General features: G+C 51.5%; 2 protein-coding genes across 3 annotated transcripts; both read right to left on the reverse strand.

The window, feature by feature from the left end:
* Positions 1-952: 952 nt before the first annotated feature.
* DEPDC1 (DEP domain containing 1) lies at positions 953-11366 on the reverse strand. Of its 2 annotated transcripts, XM_036388245.2 has the most exons (12): positions 11339-11366; positions 10512-10777; positions 9176-9320; positions 8343-8461; positions 7806-7936; positions 7298-7345; positions 6483-6623; positions 5235-6017; positions 4524-4696; positions 3701-3877; positions 3311-3496; positions 953-1658 (listed from the first exon to the last, which is right to left on the reverse strand). In XM_036388245.2, the coding sequence occupies exons 2-12, from the start codon at positions 10742-10744 to the stop codon at positions 1518-1520; spliced, it is 2277 nt and encodes a 758-aa protein (XP_036244138.1). In that variant the 5' UTR covers positions 10745-10777; positions 11339-11366; the 3' UTR covers positions 953-1517. The 2 variants fall into 2 exon arrangements, with proteins under 2 accessions (XP_036244138.1, XP_054371820.1); XM_054515845.1 differs by lacking the exon at positions 5235-6017 and having other exon boundaries at positions 11339-11362.
* A 668-nt stretch (positions 11367-12034) lies between these two features.
* On the reverse strand, positions 12035-21263 carry LOC118689832 (cystathionine gamma-lyase). Its single transcript, XM_036388315.1, has 12 exons — positions 21081-21263; positions 19403-19484; positions 18805-18900; positions 17811-17920; positions 17145-17276; positions 15885-15942; positions 15570-15647; positions 14827-14979; positions 14564-14685; positions 14041-14093; positions 12872-13010; positions 12035-12577 (listed from the first exon to the last, which is right to left on the reverse strand). Exons 1-12 carry the CDS (start codon positions 21240-21242, stop codon positions 12569-12571), a joined length of 1194 nt encoding a protein of 397 aa, XP_036244208.1. The 5' UTR covers positions 21243-21263; the 3' UTR covers positions 12035-12568.
* Between the last annotated feature and the right edge of the window lie 660 nt (positions 21264-21923).

The raw sequence follows: 21923 nt of genomic DNA on the forward strand, positions 1-21923 counted from the left end.
GACAGAAAAACCAGGATACTGCACTGAGATTGTGATTAAAGCCTCCCATTAACCCTTTCCATTGAAGAGAAATTATAATTATGGTTCTATTTATTCCCATTTTGCCTAAGTTCTGTCAAAACCTTAGAAGGGAACATTAAATAACCTGGATCAAGAACTGGGAGTAATGAGGGCAGGCCTTTGAAAGCCAAATCCTGGAAATGTGAGCTTCTCACCTAATAAGTTACTTAACTGGAACACTACATAAACAAAGCATTTATGCAACATAGAACAGGGTAGGAAGCAAGTTCAGGCAGGTGCTGAGTGCTGGAGGTTGGTTACAGATGTTCCAGGGGAGGAACAGCTGCCCCTGCCCTGAAAGCACAAAGTTACCCTCAGGACATTAAGGCATTGTTAATACAGGGTAAAATGAGGCTAATTTGGGTTTCCTCATTTACAAAATCTTTCCAAAAAAAGGAGAAAAATGGTATTTTTTGGGGAGAGAACTGACAGGCTCAGGATCACAGATGTACCAAGGAATTCTTGGCTGGGAGGGTGGGCAGGCCCTGGCACAGGTGCCCAGAGCAGCTGGGGCTGCCCCTGGATCCCTGGCAGTGCCCAAGGCCAGGTTGGACACTGGGCTGGAGCACCTGGGACAGAGGGAGGTGTCCCTGCCATGGCAGGGGTGGGACTGGGGGGGATTTAAGGTCCCTCCCAACCTAAACCAGTCTGGGATCTCAGAGCCAGGGAGTAGATTAATTATTATTAATTTTACTTTCCTAAAAGTATTCCTGCAGATTTCAGCTCCTGTGAGGGAACCTTTATCTTACCATAATTATTAAGTAAATGCCTAACTCTGGGAAAAAAAAGGCAAATTAGTATATTCTGTTCTCACTTCATGGATCATCCATCACCCCTATTTTGAGAATCACACCAACAGATCCAAAATGAGTTTTCCATGAAAATGCAGAAATACACTTCAAGTCTTTTAATATAAATAAATATCAAAAAGCTGCTGAGGGTTTTACAGGTGGCATGAACAGGAGCATTTATGGAGTGAGATAATCATTTATTTATGGTGAACTGGCTCTCTCTCTCTGGTCCTGAACTCATAGAAGCTCCTTTGTTTAAAGACAAACATTTTGAGAATAGAAAAGGCACTTAGTCACAACACACACATGTAAAAACTACAATAAATGGCACAAATTCCTGATAGACATTTAAAGGTTATAACAAGAGGCACATCATTAGTTTCCCATTAAAAAAAAAATAATTTTTGGTTAACAACAGCTTTATGTGTATTTTTACATTTTCCTACTCCAATATATTGTAATAATTTGTAAACAGATAAATATTTTTCTTTTAGAAGTCATTCCAAAGTATCTGCACCAAAAAAAGGTATTTTGGCACTTTCCAGCACAGTGTCCATGTAAACATTTCCTCCTTCCACAGCACAGCCAGCACCAAACTCCTGCAGCAATTCCTTTGGTGAATCCCTCAGACTTCCAGCAGGGAGAGGTGGCTCAGGAGTGCTGAAATCAGTACCTGAGGCTGCGGAATTTGGGTTTCCTGAGGCTCAGCATGGGCTGCTTGAGGGTGGGTTTGTTCTCCAGGAGCTGCGCTTCCGACTCCGTCCTTGGGAACCTGCTCCCGTAGATCTGGGGATATTCCTTCTGGAACTGCAGCACACACAGGCACCCAGGATGAGAAAATCCCAGAGAAAATCCCACAGAACACTCTGTGCCTGCAGAGCTGCCTTCCAGGAATTCCCTGGATAAACTCTTTTACCCAACAGGGAGCCAAAGGTTCTCCCAGGGAAGCTTACCACGGATTCCAAGGAAATGAAAACACCTGGAATCAGAGCAGTGATTTGGACATTGTGCCTGTTTCCCTTGCAAGGCCTCAGGAAGGGATTAAAAACTGTAAATACATCTGAACATGAGCCAAACCTTTCCACTGATGGATCCAAACCACCTTCGTCACTTCTGGTGTTGACACAATTGGGACCAAACCCTCTAGAAATGCCATGAATCTGGCTTTTCCCAAGAATTCCCAACATTTCCCATCAAGCAGAATGTGTGCAGCAGGCCCAGGGCAGTGCCCATCCCTGTGCTGGCACTGCTGAGGCACCTCCAGTACTGGGACCATTTATCAACTATAACTAGCCATTCTTCTTTAGATTCAGAAGTTTTGATGAACCAAACCAGACTCACTTTTAGAGGCCCAGAAAGTTTCCACAACACACATGAAGTCAGAGCTGCAGGAGGGGCACCAAAGCCAAGCGTGGCTGTCCTGAAAAGCTGCTTGTTCAAAGGGGAGTCACAAGACTCGCTTAGGAGATTCCAGGACAAGTACAAAACTATTCCATTGGGCAGGAAGACTTGCCAAAAGAAAGAAAAACCCTCCAGGATTAAATCCACAGGACTGCTGTGTTTTAGCCTTACTATTAGGCAAGTTGTTGGTAGGCCAGAGAAGTGCAAGATAATCTTGAGCACTGTAATTGTTACAAAACACAAAGCCAAGGCAACCAAAAGAATGTTTCAGGATTCTCAACAGAGAGAGTTTTGTCTCTTAAAGCCAAAAATTATTGCTTTTAACCCCTATTGAATTTACCCCCACCTCTGGCATGTTAATGGTGACTTGGATGGCCAGTGCAGCACAGGAATCCAGGCTGCAATTCCACAGGAATCACTGAATGGAGAGCAGGCTCTCCAGCAGAATCATTTGTCCTGGTTTTACACCATTGTTTGAACACCACTGCTGCCAGCCAAAGGCTGCATTATTAGGGAGTGGTTTGGATTGGAAGGGACCCTAAATCCCACCCAGTGCCACCCCTGCCATGGCAGGGACATCTCCCACTGTCCCAGGTGCTCCAGCCCCAGTGTCCAGCCATGGATCCAGGGGCAGCCCCAGCTGCTCTGGGCACCTGTGCCAGGGCCTGCCCACCCTGCCAGGAACAATTACCAATTCCCAATGTCCCATCCATCCCTGCCCTCTGGCACTGGGAGCCATTCCCTGTGTCCTGTCCCTCCATCCCTTGTCCCCAGTCCCTCTGCAGCTCTCCTGGAGCCCCTTCAGGCCCTGCCAGGGCCTCTGAGCTCTGCCTGGATCCTTCTCCTGTCCAGGTGAGCACCCCCAGGTGTCCCAGCCTGGCTCCAGAGGATGCTGCATTAAAACCCATCTTTAAAATCCCAAGCAGAGCACATGAAGCACTCGACAGCTCTTGAGCACAAACATTTCTCAGCACATTCTGCTCCTCTCCTGCCCCAGGCTCTGGTGCCTGAGCCCTTCCCTCACAAAGGCACTGCACAAGCAAATGAAATAACCTCACCTGTTTTAACTTTTTCTTTTTCTCCTTCACAGAGAGGTTTTTATCCTTGATGATGTTCTCCAGGAGCTCTGCCACTGCAGCCTGTGAGGTGGAGACCTTTTGTTCTTCAAACTCCTGAGGAGTGATTTGTTTGCAGTAGGAATACGTTGGCAGGATGGCACAAATTTCTTCTTTTTCCTGTTTGCACTGGAAGAAAAAAGGGCTCTGCATGCACTCAACTGATTCTGTACTGTTGGAGTAAGTACCTAATAACCACCCACGCCCACTCACAAGCTGCAAAACATTATAATTAATATCCACACATTCAATATGTCCTTGGTTTATTTGCATTTTCCCAACTTCAGAAGAAGCAATTAACAAATGAATCTGCACTGCTCTCATGGCACCAACCTGAGCCTTCTTCATGTACTCGAGGTGATCCTGCACAGCAACCTGCAGGTAAGCTGGGACCTGGAAGATTTCCTGCTGATGGTCCATCAGGAAGGAGAGCAGGCGTGTGGAGAGCAGCTCATCCAGGTCTTCCTCCTCCGCACAGCGCAGGACACAGCGGGAAAACGTCTGGATCAGCTGGAAAAGTTCAGCACAGCTGCAGTGGGGAAAGCTGGGGGATTTATTTCCCTCCTCTCCACTCTACAGTGGCTCAAATCCCCCAATACCAACTTCCAAGTATGGTCACACAAGGAGGAAAAGTCATCAGCTGAATTAAAGTAATTTCTTTGGAATTGAACAGCACTTTCAATTAAGAATACATATTGTAAAAGGTACTAGCAGAAAAAGGCTTAACCTATAGAAAACTGAACATCTTCACAGGACTATAGAGTAAGTTCCTAGAATGGTTTGGGTTGGAGCAGGGACACCTCCCACTGTCCCAGGTGCTCCCAGCCCTGTCCAGCCTGGCCTTGGGCACTGCCAGGGATCCAGGGGCAGCCCCAGCTGCTCTGGGCACCTGTGCCAGGGCCTGCCCACCCTCTGAATAAAGAATTTCTTCCTACTTCTAATCCAAACCTAAATCTTCAATTGGTCATCTTGAGACAAGTGAGGTGATTAAAACCTGCAGAGCCAACCCAGTGCACACCAGGTTTAAACTGGAGCGAGATGGGCTTTAAGGTCCCTCCCAAACCAAACCAGCCAGGGATTCTAAACAGCAGCAGGGTGGGAAATCAGGCTGAGGAATCATCTGCATTCCTCTAAGAAGAGTTTTTCCTGCCCTTACCAGGGACCTGGTGCCCATGGCATCGTGCAGCCGTGGCATGTCCACGTTGCCACTGATCCTGTTCATCATCCTCAGCAGCAGCTGCAGCTTCCTGCGCCTCGGCGGCGGCAGCAGCAGGCAGCAGATCTGCAGGGCCTCCACTGCAATTCTCTCCAGGTGAGGCTGCAGGAGATCTACAAGTTAACCACAAAGACAGCTGGCATTAAGATTGGAACCAGCTTCCAGCATGTTTCTACCTCAGTATCACAGATTTCTTATTTTTCAGTGTGATTATTTAAGTTCCAGAGAAATCAGCTGTAACACAGAAGAGAGAGTGTACAGGCCTTTGTTTGTGTGGTCACCTTTAACTTCCTTCATTATGGTGCAATTAGGACCACAATACAATTAAGGAATGACACTAATTATTCCCAGAAAATACAGATTTACAGAACAGAAAAAGACATGTCCAACAGGCAGGTGTGTGCAGATTCCTTGCCCCCATCACTCACCTGAGCAGAAAGGGCAATCACTGACACATCAAGCTCATACTCCAGATACTACACACAGTTAGCAGAGCTACAGCAGCTTAAACAATTTAGCCAGCAGATTTCCTTTAAAACCCCACAAATCCATGCTCTGTGCCTATCCTAGCAAGAGTGGCAGAGGTGAGGGAAGCAGGGATTAGTGAGGCCACACAACGAGGCAGTACAGCATGCTGCAGAGAGCCCTTACTTGTGCCAGCCAGCACACAAGGGAAGGGGGGGGCAGAGCCTTCTGCCAGCTCTGTGCTGCTCCTGCAGAGTCTCTTTTGGATGCTGATGGCCACAGAGGGGCTGGCTGTGCCCTGCCCCCGGGGCTGAGGCTGCACCGTGATCTCTGCACTGGGTCTGTTGATGGCACTGCAGCTCCTGGAGCTCCTCCTGCCCAGCAGGCTCAGGGCTGCCCGGGGCCCGTGGCTGCCACCCTGCAGCTCCTCAGCCCAGGGACACGGGCCAGGCCCTCTCCTGAGGCCCTGGGCTGGGCCTGAGCTACCCCAGCCCAGCTCCTCCACTGAGGTCCCTCTGTGCTCCTCCAGCAGCTCTCCACTCCTCCTGGTGGTGCTCACACCTCCTCCTTTATCACACACACTTGAAGCAGCAGCTCCAATTCTCTCCAAGGAGTAACACCTTGTCCTAAATGCTCCAGGTGGCTCTTGGGCATTCCTGGATCCTGCAAGATTCTGGCAGCTCCCTCCTATCAGGCTCCCAGCACTCCCTTGCTGGCGTGGCAGTTTGTGCTGCTGCCATTTCTTTCCGTGCTGGTTTTGGGCTCTCAGCTCCTCTGAGGAAAACCTCCTGGAAGCTTCTCCTTTCTCCTTCTTGTCAGACTCTTTGAGGAGCAGGCTTAGGAGAAGACACTCAGTGGACTTGAAAGAGTTCAAGTGAGGAGGTTTTGAAGGCTGAGGGTCACATTTCTCCTCTTGGACAGAACGTTTTCCACTGCCCAGATCAGGAATTTGGATGTAGCCACACAAAACTATCAGGAAATGAAAGAGATGTTAAAGGTGCAAGTGGTGTGAAAATGAACCAGTTCAGAGAGCTGCTAACTGGGCAGACAGACAACAAAGTCAAGATATTATTTAAGATATTAATTAAGAAGGCTTTAGTTCAGTCCCAAAGCAATTTAACAAGGCCATTGCATCCAACATGCAAGAACATGGACAGGTGACACTGCAATAGTGAGGAGCAGGCAGAACAAGCACATCTTCTGAAGTTTTTGTTATTGAATATTTAGAATGTGAGCTGAAATAGCAATTTAAATGGGAAATCATGAGGCAGAAGTGCATTTTAATTAACACTAATACAGAATGGAGCAGTGATGATCCTCCTCAGACTGGAGCTCCCACACACATCAGGAGGCCGAGCTCTGCTTTGAATCACATTTGTCCCCCAGCTGATCTGAACTCAGAGCTGCCCTGAGTGTTTCTAAATTCATACATACCTAAGATGTTAACAAAGAGCTCATAGTATTCAAAAGTAAGCAATGGCTCAGGAAGACTGAGAAAATAATCAGCAACTGTTCTGAACACGTCCCGCTCAAAGCCACTGTAGGTGTCTTGGCTCATGTCCTTGTTCCTGGGCCCTGAAAAGGGGGGAAGAAAAGAAATTCACCCCAAAAATCCACAGTCCCGCTAGAAAAGAAAATCCTGAAGATCAGCCTAAACTTATTCTTGTTTCACAAGCAAAGAATCCTATCGGCAATCCACAAAGATTGTATTTGGCACAATTTGTAAGCAAAAGCAGTGTAAGAGATTCCAGGCAGCCACTGAAGAGCTGTGCTCAGTTCTGTTCCACTCCAAGAAAATAAATAAAGAAAAATTAATTCTGTGGTCTTCATAGGTTCCTCAGCAAAATTATCACCCACCCTTAGTATGTGCCTTCATTTCCAAAGCACAGTGATCCCACTTCTCCCACAGGGAGCTCAAGCTCCTGGAGCAAAAGGAAGCTCAGCACATGGAAATAAAAGCTCATTATCTCTGGTCTCATTTGAGAGGCACTCATCTAATTAATTTAGAGTTGATTGTTTACAAAGCAAAGAAAATTGATCTCCCCAGTTTAATATGAAGTGTAGGAAATGTTTTGGTTCAGCTAAAAGCCAGAGACTAGAAAAGCAAAGTCCCTTTCACTCCTGAAAAACTGCATTAGAGGAAACCACCCACAGGTTTCTGAACTGAAACATCACAGCTGATTTCACACACACAAATATTTCCCTTTCAAAAGAGGTTTCTGGAACCTGAAAGCTCTTCAGTGACTTACAGTAGGCCAAGCACTTCATGGCTGACAGCACCCAGTGAGGGAGGTCTTCTGAAATCCAAACAGATAAAAGCATCATTCAGACATGAGCCCAAATAATTAACAACTAATAATGGCTCACACGTATTAAATAACACCTAAAGCACAAAAGATGAGATTTAAAATACTGATTTTAAATACTGCTCCACATGTAATTTTGAGAGGATAAAGGGGAATAATTTCAAGCTGAAGGTGGCCAGGGTTAGATGGGATATTGGGGAGGAGTTTTTGGCTGGGATGGGATTCCCAGAGCAGCTGGGGCTGCCCCTGGATCCCTGGCAGTGCCCAGGGCCAGGCTGGAGCAGCCTGGGATATGGGAAGGTGTCCCTGCCATGGCAGGGGTGGGATGGGATTTAAGGTCCCTGAGCTGGGCTGTGGTTGGGGAAAAAGTGGAAACAACAGCCTGTGAAACAGATGAATTATTATTTAGAAATAAAGAATTTTTAGGCAAATCTAGGGAAATAAATGTCACCTGCTTTGTCCTGCAGGATCACCACGCCGTGTTTGCTGGTGTTGCTCATGTTGTACATGACAAACTCAGGGATGATCTGGGCTGGCTGCAGAACCTCCTCCAACGAGGGCAGTCCCAAAATGGTTTGCAGACTGGGGAGGAAGAGAGCAAAGATTTGCAAGGGATGAAGGAAAACAAGTTCTTTCCATATCTATTCCAAAACTCTGGGTGAGCTAAAGTGCTGTTTGAGAACTTCTCACTTCCAGGAGGACAACTGGGGACACTTTTCCCTGGGACAAACAGCAACAATCAGCAAGGAAGAGCACCTGAGGTGTTTAAAACATATTTCAGCACCTGATCAGAAATTCCTTAAATGCAGCAGCCCAAAGTTAATAAACAGATTAGAAAACCCGTGTAAACAACAGGAAAAAAAAGCAACTTTTCAAAAATTCAAATTCAATTTAAAACACAGCTTTAAGAATTAAAAACAAATGGTGAAAGCTTGCTTGGGCCATTTGCCACTGAAGGAGAAGGTGCTGTGTGTAATTCCTCACTCACTGTATTCGGATGATATTTCTCCATGTTTCTTGCACGTATTCCTGGCTTATTTCCCTCCTTTGCAGTGTGCCTTCCTTCTTTTCTTCTGCTACATCAGCTTTTGGTCTTGCTAAGTTTTCCTGAAAATGAGTGGTTTGGACTGTAAGATAAATGAGCTTCATAAGGCAATTAAAAATAAGAGAAAATCTGAATTAGAAGAACAGGGTATTCTGTGGAGCATTAAATTCCACCTGAGCCAGGGGGTAACCTGCAGCCTCAGCAGTGAAATGGGAGCACACAACTAAAAAGAAATGAAAGAAACCCCTGATCAATCGAAAATCAGCAATTTAAAAGGTAAAAACGCCTCAAATCCAGATATATTAATATGTGAATTATTCTCCTTCAGGACTGGGACCTGAATTCAGAATTTATGCACGCCAATCTCAGCTGAATCAAGGGCCACACATGCATTCCATCTTCTCCAAAAAGATGACCAATTAAATTATTTGTGCCTTTTAGTTGTCCCCCAAGAATAAATTAAATTTCAACTAGGCCATACCGTGCAGATCTCTTCTAGGACTTCACCTTTCAACCCTCCCAATACTTTAAAATCTCTTAGCAGGGATATTTCTGCACTGAGACAAAACAAAGAAAACCCAAAACAAAGAAAAATAAAAAATAAATAAAAATAAAAATCCCTCTCATATAAATTTATTTCTTAATATTTGTGAATTCCTTAAGTCTAAACTATTCTTTCTTAAGGGAAGATGCCACAACAGAGCAGTGTCATTAAATTTTAAAGACTGAAGACAATGCAAGCCAACTGCACTGCTGTGAGGAACAGAAGTTATTACCACAGACTGCAGGAGCTCCTGTTTTTTCAAACCCCTTTTGGATGAGCTGGGCAGTTTAAAAAGTTTTCCTTTGTCTCCAGAGAAGCTTTCCAAGTTCTCCCTTGGTGGGCTTGGTAGAGGTTTGACTGGAGAGGTTGGAGGAAATCTGTAATGAACGGGAGAGATGTTAAATACATTCAGAACTGATCTGTAATCAGATAAATGACTTGACAAAACAAAACCTCTGACTCCATACCAGTGTGACTCTGTTAGATTCACTAAAAAAAGGAAAAAAAAATTAAGTTTATCATATGATAAATTAGCTTTAGGCTGTTTTTCTTGATGCCAAAGTCAAGCTGAAGGTGTTGGCACAGCCTGAGCCCAGAACGTGAGAAGTGGGGGCCATTAATACCTTTAATTTCAGAGCTGCTTGGCTCTGTTTCCCACTCAGGCTTTGTGTAAAAGGCCCAAGAGAAGCAAACCCAGCAGGCAGCTCCTACAAAACACCCTGGCTTCACTCCAAAGCACTGGAGTGCAGTTTGTATTCCAGCAAAAGCCTCGGATGGACAAAAGCATGGACACACACAGGAGCGAAGCAAAACACTCAGAGGAGAAAAACTATGCTGATAATTAACTTTTTACCTAGGATGTTTAATCCGAAGCAAGCTCTTTTTGCAAATCTAAGCATTTTAAATTGTGAACAATGTGTATTTTATGATCGGCTTTTCGCAAATATTAAAATGAGTATTATATGTGTTGTGTTAGAAAGTAATGCTGTATTAATTCTCTTAAGTGCTGTGTTAAACATAGTTTTAGGTTATAACAAAATGTTAAAATAGAAACTATGCTGTGTAGGATCCTTTTTTTAAAGAGAGGACTCGCAGTGAGAGAGCAGCCACAGGACACCTGAATCCTTCAGAGAAACAGAATTTATTGCCCCATGATCAGAAGAAATGAACTTCTTCCTGCCTCGAAGGCAATGTTAGGATTCGGAGGAAGCAGCTGACACTGCCCAGCCAGAATCCTGTGTTTGAATGGAATTTATGCATCATGGATGAGGTGTATGAACATGCAACAGTTTATTACTTTTAAGGGTTAATCCTCTGTTAACGTGGGGCCTTTTTCAGGCTCGTGCTGCCCAGAAAAGGTACCCGGACTGTCCGTAACTCTTTGGTTCTATTGTCTCATATTGTCCTAATCAAATTGTCCAAATTATTATTACTCTAATTGTATTACTATTTTTATAACCATTTTATTACTATTAAACTTTTACAATTTTAAAACCACGCGATTGGCGCTTTTCACAAAATTAAAGCTCTCAACCTGCGAGACCACGGGACAACTCCAACCTCAGTACCTGTACAGGGCACCGTTGTCCTCCAGGTTTTCAGCGCCCCAGCGGCCCTTGATGTCCTCGATGACGTGGTTTTTGAGGAATTTCCGCAGGAGCTGCACCGTCTGCTGCCGGGTGACGTCGGGCCCGAAGCTGCTGTTGCTGCGGAGCACCTGGTGCAGCCAGTCCGCGGCCTCGGCGGCCGTGAAGCAGCTGCCGTGCGAGCGGAGCCGCTGCCGGTGCCGCCGCAGGGGCATCCCGGCCCGGAAGCACCGCGTCACCTCGTTCCACTGCGGGGACACCGAGCGGCACCGCCCATTGCAGCCACCGGCGGCACCCGCGGGTCGCGACACCCAACATGTCGCGACAGCAGGGCGTCAACATTACCGCGACAGAGGGCAGAGCGGGGGAGGTATCCAGGTACCCCCATGTCGCGAGGATAGGCGGGTGCCACGGCACCCACATATCGTGGCACGGGGTGTCCCTGCGCACCCAATGTCGCGACAGCGCGCGGGGCGTCCCGGGGCGCCCCCGTGTGGAGTCCCCGCGCACTGAGAAAACGGACATGGGGCAGAAGGCGCCAGGCAGCCACGTGTCGCGACAGCGAGCAGGGGGTGTCCCTGAGCCCCGTCGCGACAGCAGGTAGGGGGTCCCAGGGCACCCACGTGTCGCGGCGGCGGGCACGGTGCACCCCCAAGCGCCCCTCTGTCGTGACAGCAGACCCGAGGGGCAGAGCCACCTCCCGTCCCGCGGCGCTCGCACGGGTGCCACGGGCGCCCCGCTCCCCCCGCAGCAGCCGCGCCCTCGGCTCCCGCCCGGCCCGGTGGTGCCCAGCCCCGCTCGGTGCTCACCAGCCTCGTGGCGCGGTACGGCCCCGGCCCCGGCCCCGGCCCCGGCCCCGGCCCCGGCCCCGGCCCCGGCCCGGCCATGGCGGCCCCTCAGCCGGGGAGCGCAGCGCCCCCTGCCGGCCCCGCCTCGCGCGCAACGGCCGCCGCCGCCGCCCCGCCGTTCGAATCCGCCGGCGGCCGCTGATTGGCCGAGACGGGCGCACGCGGCGCGTGACGCCACTGGGCGGGCCGGGCTGAGGGGACGCTGAGGCCGCGGGTTCGGATCCCGGCCCGAGCACCTTCGCCGGCGTTAATGAGCCAAATGTGATTAACAGTGATTACAGAAATTCATGGAGCCCAGTTCGTCACTTAACAGTCAGAAACGTGCTGGGACAGCTGGCCCCGCCTCATGTCAGAGCTGCTCCTGAGGCGTAGGGCTGGCACTGGGTGGGCTCTGAGGTCCCTTCCAAGCCAAGCCAGTCTGGGATGCTGTGGGATGAGGAGGGCTGGGTGGGAACACCTTCACTTGGGTTTAGTCAGGATTTAATCCCTCTGTGCAATGAAGGTTATTCTGGGTGTGGCCAGTACAGAATTGTCCTGCCTCAGCTCCAGCCTCCCCTCAGCTCCATTCCCCTCCTGCCCTCCCACAGGAAAATCCCAACAGCTCCAGGGTCACTCCATCCCCTGATTTTGAACACAAGGAGCACGTGCACAGGGGAATATAAGCAAGGAAAGGAAAAGTGTGTTTTAATTAAAATTATTCCAATCATTACCACAGCACATGATTTTTTCTTAAAAGAGACAAAGACTCCTCTTTAGAAAGTTATTGTTTACCAGGTGTTTGATTTCACTTCATTTCAATAAAAAATCAAGAGAAGAAAAAGCTCTTAGGCAAATCTCCAACCTAATTAAAATAGATCTGAGCTCCATCAAGTTTTTGAGCTGAGCTGGTGGGTGAGAAGAGAATGAGAGCAGTAAGAGAAGCAGCCCCTGTGCCCCAAACCCTGCAGGAGCAGGGGGAGCACTGAGCTCTGCTGGGAGAACTGGGATCACATTCCTGGGTGCCCACGGCTGCTCCCACACAGCTCCTGGCTCCAGGGAGAGCCCAGGCTGTGCCCAGCACACCCTGCACAGCCTGGGAGAGTCCCAGGAACCCAGGCTGGAATTCCCAAAGGCAAAGCAAGAGTGGTTTGGTTTTCCGTGTCCTCGTCCACAGCCATGTCCAGTTCCAAGGTCCTTTTTGACCCTCAAGGTTTATGCAAACTGCAGGAAGGAAAGGGAGGGATCAGTGTGCTCTGCCCCTCTATCAACCACACATTTTTATCTCCTTTTCATAAATTAGAGTCGCATTTCAGCCTTTGATTCTCCTGAACCCATGGGGAACTGTGCCTGGGACACCCCAGCTGCTCCTGAACCCATGGGGAACTGTGCCTGAGCAGGGCTGCAAACAGGGAATCTTTCCCTCCCCAGCCCAGGGTCCATCTGGGAGGAGCTGAGGGCTCAGCCCCTGGGAAAGGCTGGGTGGGGATGATTTTTGGAGGGGAACTCCCCACTCACCGCAGCCTCCAGGGCCTGGTCCAGGTCTGCCAGCAAATCCTCCTCATCCTCCAGCCCCACCGAGAGGCGGATCAAGGTGTCGCTGATTCCCAGAGCTTCCCTTTCCTCCTCAGGCACTGAGGCGTGGGTCATGATGGCCCTGCAGGGATAAAAATGAGCCTTTTCCTAAAAATTTGGGACTTGTATTGGTAAAACCAGCCCAGCTGGTTCCCTGCCAGCACCCCTGAAGTGGCAGCAGGATCTGACACCTCCTCTGTGCCACCCGTGTGACCCCACGGATGCAAAGAGCTCCTGGCAGCAGTTCCTGGAAATGGTGGGAATGCTGACAAGTCAGGGAATTGCATCTCCAGCTCGTATTTGTAGGACACAAATGATTGACAAGAAGTGGATACCAAAAAATCTGGACAAAGGAGAAAATCCTACTCCTCTTCCTTCCAGAGCTGTTCTTTTATTCTACAGAAGCTCTGTAGGCTCTGCACATGGGGAATGTGCAACCTCCAGTACAAAATCTCCTGGTTTCATTTTTGGTTTCTCAGATCCCTTCTCAAACTGCCCCAAAGAACTCTGGGGGCTTTATTCTCTCCAGCTACAGAGGACACAGGCAAGAAGGGATTTCCCCATGTGCTGTCACTGGCACCAGTTCCTTTCAGCTGCTGGAGGGGTTCAACATTTGCTGTGAAATCAGTAAGTGAAATGATTTAACATTTAAATACAGTCATTCATTTCCATGGGCCTTTTCAAAAAGCAAGCTGGCTTTGAGTGAAATAATGCAATTCCATGAAGATGCTGTTTTGAGCAGTTTAAAAGGCACCAGGAGGCCCTGCCAGGGACCAGAGGCAGCTGGGTGCACACAGTGACCGTGCCCCTTGTGTGAGCAGGGAGCAGGGCATTCCTCCATCCAAGCTGCTCCTCGTCCCAACACTCTGCAGCTCCTGGGATTGTCTTCATGGACACCAACTGTGCCTCAGCCCTCCAGGCAAAGTTCCTCTATCTCTGCCCTCCCACAGGATTCCCTCCCTCTGCAATCTCCCCTGGCTTTGTGCTGCACAACAGTCCCTGAGTTCAGCTAAAGGCAAAACAGCAAAACAGCTTGGAGGGCTGGGAAATTGTGGGAATTTAGTGGTGCTCTGCAGCTTTGGGAGGCTCTGAGGATGGGAGGATGAACTTACGGATGCTCTGCCAGGCTCTCGAAGCCGCCCAGACTCTCAGCCAAGGCAAAGACCTAGGGCAGAAAGGGAGAAGAGATGTTACAGAAATGGGCTCAGGACACAAACACCTCCTGGGCACAGGCAGGGTGCACACCTGGTCAAACACCAGCACAGCCTGGGCCAAGGACCCAGCCAAGCATTCCCAGAGCCAGGGGCTCCCTCAGTGCCTTTCCCCCTGAGGGCTCTTTGCAATATTCCAGCAGAGCTGCACCAGCCCCAGCTCCCAGCCCTGCAGGAAGCCCTTTGCCAGCAGCAGCTCCTGGGCTGAGCTGGACACGCCTCACCCTGGGAGCAAACACACAGACACTCCCAGGGGGATGAGGGGACCCTTTGTTCCCTCTCATTAACCCCATGGACAAATTATCCCTGATTTATAGTGGGATTATGGGACACACCCAAAGGATTGGCAAGAAAAGCCACCCCACCCTCCCCTCAGCAGGGCAGATTCAGCTCCCTAAGAATGATTTTATTGCCTTTATTTTACCTTCAAGTTCTTGAGGAAGGCAGAGGCATTTTCTTTTTTCCCTTTGATGTAGAAGGTGACCATCCCAGAACAGCCTGTGCACTGCTTCTTCACCACCTCATACTCAGGGTGGGAAGGCAGCCCTGGAATGGAGAGAGTTGGGAGAATTCCCAGAGAATTCCAGTGCAGAGCTGGGGCAGCTCAGCCTCACCCAGCCCCAGCCACGGGGCACCACAGCTCCCAAATCCCTGCCCTGGGATGCTCCCCAGTCCCTGCCCACCCACCTGGGTAAAGGACCTCCTCCACCCTGGGATGGCGTTCCAGGAACTGCGCCACAGCCAGGCCGTTGTGGAAGTGCAGCTTCATCCGGATGTGCAGAGTCTTGAGCCCCCGGTTGCAGAGGAAGCAGTCAAAGGGGGAGGGAACAGCTCCCAGGGCTGTGGGAATGGGAGCAGAATCCCACAGAATCCCACAGCAACACTGGTGTTCTGCATTCAGCAAAGCCAAACACAGCCTCACCTCCAGCATTCCCCACCTTGGCACAAGTGGGAAGACACTCAAGGCAATCTCTGGTCCTCGTCTCCCACACTGGGCAGCCAGTTAATGAGCCCAATTAACAGGCTCAGGCCTCAAGGATTACATTTATTGGGCACAGTGCACCCTCAGTGCAGAGGGCACAGCCCTGGACAGGAATTTATTCCTGGCAATGAAGAGGCCGGAAAATTGCTGGAATGATCCGAGGTAAGAAAATTCTGCATTGGGCACACCCTGAAGGGTGAGGGAGTTTCAAACCCCCCCAGCTGCAGGTGGCACCTCAGGGGTTTCAGGATGGGCCCCAGTGCTCTCCTGAAGTGCTCAGGAAGTGGAGATCAATGGCTCTCATTTTATGGACTATTTTATTGAGCTTTCCCAGCTCTGTTAATTTACATTCCAGGCAGATTTCCCACTTGTGTGCATGCCCACCCTCCCCAGCAGGAGCTCTGGATGTGAACAGGATTCCTGTCAGGAATTCCCTGTCTGGACTTACAATTCTGCAGGAATTTCAGCCTCTCATAGAGATCATCCCTGTTGACAGAGACCAGGCCCATGAGGACATCACTGTGCCCTGCAAATGACAGGGGACAAGAATGGGATCAGCCACTCCAGGGTCCTGCCACAAGCCCCAAGTGTAAATAAAGCCCCTGGGACACCTCCCACCACCCCAGGCTGCTCCAACCCCAGTGTCCAACCTGGCCTTGGGCACTGCCAGAGATCCAGGGGCCTCCCCACCCTCCCAGACAGGAATTCCTTCCCAATCTCCCTCCATCCCTGCCCTAAGGATGTCCTGAACTCTCACACTCACCATTCATGTATTTGGTTGCAGAAGTCATACAAATATCAGCCCCCAGGGACAAGGGACGCTGAAAGGAAAGGAAAATGACATCATAATTCAAGTTTGGGTTCATTCCCAGCCATTCCAAAGGGCTCTGAGCTCACACAGGATAAACAAGGGGAGAAACAAACACAAAAACCTGAGGATGACAATAGAACATGTGCTAAAGGCAGCAGTACAGGCAGGCACTCTGAATTCAAGGGAGCACAAGAAAATGGGATTTAAAAGCACTGCTCCAACTCCCACAGGCTCCAGGGAGAGAAGAGATTGAGCACATCCAACACACAGTGCACAGCTGGGAAAAAATAGTTCTGCAGCTCAGCTGAGGCAGGGACACACCATGGCATGGACCCCAGAAAGGGCATTTCCATGGGAAATGAAGGACTCCAGCTGCAGAGCAAAAGAATTGCTGTGCTTTCCAGCTGTTGAGATCCTGCCCTGGAGGAGCTGAGAACATCAGCAAAGGAGGCTCCTTTGGCAGCTCTCTCTCCCCTCAGCTCCCAGCTCTGTGCCCAGGAGCCTCCTGAGGTGAGACAAACCAGCACGTGGATGGGCAAGAGGTGCTGAGCAGTGCCAGATTTTTAATCACTCACTAATTAAGGCACTTTGCACATAGTATCAACACATTCTAAAGAGTGAGGGGCATCACTGTTAAAATTTAACAAAGCAGGCAGATGCAAAAACTGCTGCTGCCACATTAAACACAGACTGCCACCCAGGGAATGTGGAGATGCCCAGCCAGAACCATCATGGAAAAGGCCTTATACACTCAGTACTGATGGACAGATCACTGTGAAATTCTCCTTTTCTTAGCCCAGTGTGGTACCTCACCTACTGCTCCCACCAATTAATCATTAGCACTGGCTTTCCCTCCACACTGGGCTGCTCCAGACACATTAGCCAGCACCCTGTGCTCTTCCACACAGCCCTTTCTGGAGGAAATTGGAAATTCTGAAGTGAACAACACATTGCAGGGCAAAACCCCAAGCCTCTGGCATGTCCCAGACCAACTGCAGAGCTGCTTGAGCTAAGCATTAACATTTTCTGCAGAGTTCTGTTAATTCAGCAAGATCACAGTACCCTGAACAAAAGCAGGCATTTTGCACTTTGCAAAAAGGGTGACTTTAAACCTACAACACCAGGGCTTAGCTTGGTCTCCTGGGAAATAGATCTGATACAATCCCTTTCCCATCCCTTTCCCAATCCACCTGCCCTGGGCAGGTGACACACCTGGAAGTAGGCAGACATGAAGCTGTTGTCCACGGCCAGCAGCACCCCCGGGTGCCTGTGCACGATATCTGCGCAGGCTTTGATGTCGATCACCTTCAGCGTGGGGTTCGTGGGGGTCTCGAGCCAAACCAGCTGCACAAACCCAACAAAACCCCAGGTCAGAGGGTTCCCAGTGCTGGGCTGAGTCCCAGGGGCTCTGGGTGCTCAGTGCTGGCAGCTCCCCGTGGGTTTGTGCACTGGGGACGGGCAGTGGCCCTGCCAGAGCTGGGGGAGGCTCCGGTGGCTTCCTCCAAGCTCAGGGAGCTTTCCCTGCAGCTGGGCCTGTGCCATCCCAGGGCATCCCAGCTGGAGAAGGCCTCACCCAGGCAGGCCAGAGCCTTTCCCAGCACAGTTCCCTTCCCCTGGAGCAGGGGATCCCCAGCAGTGCCACGGAGCCCCCCCGGCTCCGCGTTCCCTCTGCTCTCGCTCACCTTTGTGCTGTTCCCTCCTCTCTCTCCAGGGCTCTCTGCCCTTCTGGGGATGCTTTCCATGAGGGAGCACAGGGGGACAGGGTGGATCCAGCTGTGCCCCAAGCTGCCCCCCTCAGCTCAACACACCCCCAACCCCAACAGGAGCAAGGGTAAAACAATTTAACGTCCCTTCAAAATCCATTTCCCTCTCCCCTACCTTGGTCTCTGGTGTAATTGCAGTTTCCAGGCATTTTGGCTTTGTGCAGTCAACAAAAATTACTTTCAAATTATTTTCTGAGGCTACTTTCTGGAAGTATCTGTTTGTGCCTTAAAAAACCCAAAAATCACAAAATGAAACAGCTTCCTTAACTTTCATTCCCTGCTCTCCAGCCTCCTGCATCATGCAGGGACAGGCAGGAGGGCACAGCTTTATGCTGCACACCATCAATGGCACATTTATACTTTCTTTATTTACAAAGTTTAAAGATTGTTGCAGATTGAGTGATCATGAAACAGTAACAATTTGAATATGAGATCAGAGTGATTTGGGAAGTACTTGAAATCAATGTGGGGTTTATGATCAGGAAATTAAACAGAGAAGAATCAAGGGGAACACTCCAGCTACTGTTTCCCATCACTCCAATAAAAATGATTCCTTCCTGTCTTTGAAGCCTTTCCCTGGGAAGATTAAAAGAATCCAACAGGTGATCAATGGATGTGCAGCACTCACTACCAGGAAACACGGCCTGGATTAAAAATTCATTGATTGGGTCCTTTTGCCAAGCTGATCCCCGGGGACTCAGTTTTCCATCTGAGCAGGAAGGGATGGAACATGGAGGTGGATTCTGTGAGCTGAAGGGAACATCTGAGCCATGTTTGGGTGGTTCTTTGGTGAGAAACCCTTTCTTTCTAGCAAACCAAACCAGAGGAGGAGCAATGAAATTCAGCCCTGCAGAAACCAGCCCAGGCTGAGGCTTCAAGGAGCAGGGGAAAGTTCCCAGGACCTGGAGTGAGCTCACCCTGCTCAGAGAAGGACTCTGGCAGAGCTGGGTGCACTCTGCCACTGGGGAGTTGTGAGGAAGGGGGGATTGATAAAAACAGGCTTCAAAGAACAGTGAGGTCCTACAGGGGAAATTCAGAGTTCCTGAGAGCCACAGACAGGTTTGGTCCCCTGCACAAAGAAGGCTGAAGCCACAGGGTGCTGTACTCACCTCCATAGACATCATCCATGCAGATAATTGAGTCCCCTGTCTTCAGCAGGTGACAGATGTTCAAAAGAGCTGCTAAGCCAGAGGAATAAGCCAAGCCTGGAGGAGAAAGGATCATCAGTGTTTGATGTGACACAACAAGTCAGACTTGCCTTGGCCTTCCTCCCTTGGCCTCTGAAAAGAACCTGTTCTGTCACTGCCTCACTGGGAACGTGGAGCCAGAGAAAGCAGGGGATGGATGTGGACAGCACGGAACCAGCACGGACACTGGCACAGACTGGGACACACTGGGAATGGACTGGGGCCAGGGGCTGCCTGCTCCCACTGCTCCAGTGCTGCTGCACAAGGATGGATCCAGCTCAGCCCAGGCATCAGCCACAGTGAGGAAGCAGGAGACAATCCCAGGGATGGAGCTGGACTTTGCTGAACCAGAAGTGTTGGGCTCTTCCCCACCTTGGAGCTGCTCCTGCCCACAGCCAACAGCCAGAGCCGTGGTGATGGAATCATGGAATGGTTTGGGATGGAGGGAGCCCAAAGCCCACCCAGTGCCACCCCCTGTCCCAGGCTGCTCCAAGCCCTGTCCAACCCATGAGGTGCTCACTGTATTTGGCTCCATCGAGGGCGGCCACAGCCTTTTCCAGGCACTCCCGAGTGGGGTTCCCAGATCGGATGTAGTCATAACCCTGGTGTGGGAATAAGAAACAAACATCAGAGAGGGCGCTGGGAAAGTCTGGGATAAAAGCAGTTCTAGGTTCCTTAAAGAGCCCTGGCTGAGGGCATCCAGCTCCACCCAGAACAGCAGGAGGCTGTCCTGGCACAACACCCAGCTGGGCACCCCTGCCAGAGAAAGGGCCTGGGGTGCACTGGGGCAAGGAGCCACATTCTCCTGCTTCTCCCCAGACATCCATCTGTGGCCGCTGTGGGAGAAAGGGCTTGGGCTGCACAGTCCAACCACCCTCAGAATGCCAGGCTGGAAGCTCAGGCTGGAAGGGACCATGAGGGTGCCCTGCTCCTACTCCCTGCTCAGCAGGGCCATCCCAGAGCACAGGGCACGGGATCATGTCCAGACAGCTCTGGGTATCTCCAGTGAGGGAGACTCCTCAGCCTCTCAGGAGGGAATTCTCAGGAAAAACGTGTGTCCACCTCCATCACACCCACAGGGCATGGACAACTCCCCTCATCAGTTCTTGACAACCCACACGTTTCCTATTGCCAGAGCTTTTATGCAAATTCTGGGGAAATTCAATGAGGAAAATACGACTCATGCATGCACAGATGCAGTTGTTACCAAGAGAGCCTGCTGAGCACCCTGGGATTTGCCTGCTTTTAGGATTTCTCTTTAATGTCAACTTCCTCATAGTCAGGAATCCTGCAGATCGCTCTGGTAGAGCTCCCGGCAAGAGCATGGATCCTGTCATCAGGATGTGGATACAGCAGCGTGACTCCTCCTGAGGGCCTCCTCAGCACAGCTGGGATTCTGTGTGGAATGAGGAATCACAAGGCAAATTCCTCCTGCCCGACCAGCACAACGCGAGTTTGGAGCAGGTGTTGATTTAGGAGTGGCAGCTTTGTGCCACGTCCCGTCAAACCTTTCCAGCACTTTCTACAGGGCATCCACAAAATCCTTAGGAAATATTCCCTCGGTTTGGAAGGAAGACCGAAGGAGGCTCTTACACAAAGTGTGTGCAGTGGATCAGGGATTCTGCCCGGGCCCTGGGGCGGGTGCAGGGCCGGGAGAGCCGCCCATGTTTCCGGCTCCGGGCAGCCCCTGCAGCAGCGCTCCTGCGAGCCCGGGGGCACTGGGTGCTCCCTGCTCCCGTTCCCTCGCCTTTCACACGGGAATCATCCCAACCCCATCCCAATCTCATCCCGACCGCTCCCTATCGCCGCCCGCAGCGGGAACAGCGAGCCCCAGGCTGGCTCAGGCTGGAAGGGACCGCAGCGGCTCCTCCGGTCCCACCGCCGCTCAGCAGGGCCATCCCGGAGCACAGGCACGGGACCGCGGGCAGGCGGCTCTGCAATGGCCCCGTGAGGAGACTCCACCGCCTCCCCGGGCGAGAGCCCCCCTCCCGGCCCAGCGAGATGCTCGCGTTTGCCCAGGAGCTGCCACGTGGGGAAACATCCGCGCCGGGAGCTCCCTGCCCTGCCCAGGACCTGCCGCCTCCCGTTCCCCGGCCGGGACACGCCGGATGCTTGCGGCCTCCCGGGTGTGCCCAAGCCCGGAAGGGGGCTCGGTGTCCCTGTGGGTGACTCAGCGCCCCGGTGGCGGCCGCACTCACCGCGTGCTCGCCGGGCGCCCGCTGCTTGAAGGTGGTGGAGAGCGAGATGGGCGGCACCACGGCCCCGGAGCGCCACTGCTCGGGCTCCTGGCCGGCATGGATGGCATCGGTGGCGAAGTGCTTGAAGGGCGGCAGGAACCCCTGCATCCCCTTGCCTGCCATGGCCGCGTCTCTGTGGGACCGGACCTCAGCGCTCCGGGGGCTCGCCGGGGCGGAGCCTCCTCATTGGCTACGGAGCCGGCGGGGCGGGGCCCCCGCGCCCTCCCATTGGCTGCCGGCGGGGCGGCACAGGCAGCACCCGCCCGCTGGGGGGCGCCGCGCGCTGCGCGCTGAGGGGCCGCTCCCGGGAGCCTTCCCGGGATCCAGGGGCGCCTTTCCCGGGAGGAACCGGGAGTAATCCGGCAGCACGGGAATGACCCACAGGGGAGCAGCGTGCTGACTGCCCGGCAGCGCTGCCTGCAGTACCTCAGCACTGGGAATAACCCCAGCGCGGCACGGGCCGGGGCGACCTGCTGGAGCAGCTCTGGGGGAAGGATCTGGGGGTGCTGAGGGACAACGAGCTGTGCCTGGCCAGCCATGCCCAGTGGGATTCTGAAGGACAACGAGCTGTGCCCAGCCAGCGGTGTCCAGTGGGATCCTGAGGGACAACGAGCTGTGCCCGGCCAGCGGTGTCCAGTGGGATCCTGAGGGACAACGAGCTGTGCCCGGCCAGCGGTGTCCAGTGGGATCCTGAGGGACAACGAGCTGTGCCCAGCCAGCGGTGTCCAGTGGGATTCTGAAGGACAACGAGCTGTGCCCAGCCAGCGGTGTCCAGTGAGATCCTGGGGTGCCACAGCAGAGCAT

Source organism: Molothrus ater, chromosome 9, assembly GCF_012460135.2.
Source record: "Molothrus ater isolate BHLD 08-10-18 breed brown headed cowbird chromosome 9, BPBGC_Mater_1.1, whole genome shotgun sequence".
Lineage (NCBI taxonomy): Eukaryota > Metazoa > Chordata > Aves > Passeriformes > Icteridae > Molothrus > Molothrus ater.

What these genes read in the sequence shown, in the direction of transcription:
- LOC118689832 (XM_036388315.1), bottom strand. Translation starts at nt 21,242, where the DNA reads ATGGCAGGCAAGGGGATGCAGGGGTTCCTGCCGCCCTTCAAGCACTTC. An exon ending in CATGGATGATGTCTATGGAG is followed by an intron (nt 17,921 to 18,804) that starts GTGAGTACAGCA and finishes GGGTTTTTTAAG; the next exon opens with GCACAAACAGATACTTCCAG. An exon ending in GAGAGCCTGGCAGAGCATCC is followed by an intron (nt 13,011 to 14,040) that starts GTAAGTTCATCC and finishes TTATCCCTGCAG; the next exon opens with GGCCATCATGACCCACGCCT.
- DEPDC1 (XM_036388245.2), bottom strand. Translation starts at nt 10,744, where the DNA reads ATGCCCCTGCGGCGGCACCGGCAGCGGCTCCGCTCGCACGGCAGCTGC. An exon ending in GATCCTGCAGGACAAAGCAG is followed by an intron (nt 7,346 to 7,805) that starts GTGACATTTATT and finishes TTTGGATTTCAG; the next exon opens with AAGACCTCCCTCACTGGGTG. An exon ending in CATGAAGTGCTTGGCCTACT is followed by an intron (nt 6,624 to 7,297) that starts GTAAGTCACTGA and finishes CCCCCTTTTCAG; the next exon opens with GGCCCAGGAACAAGGACATG.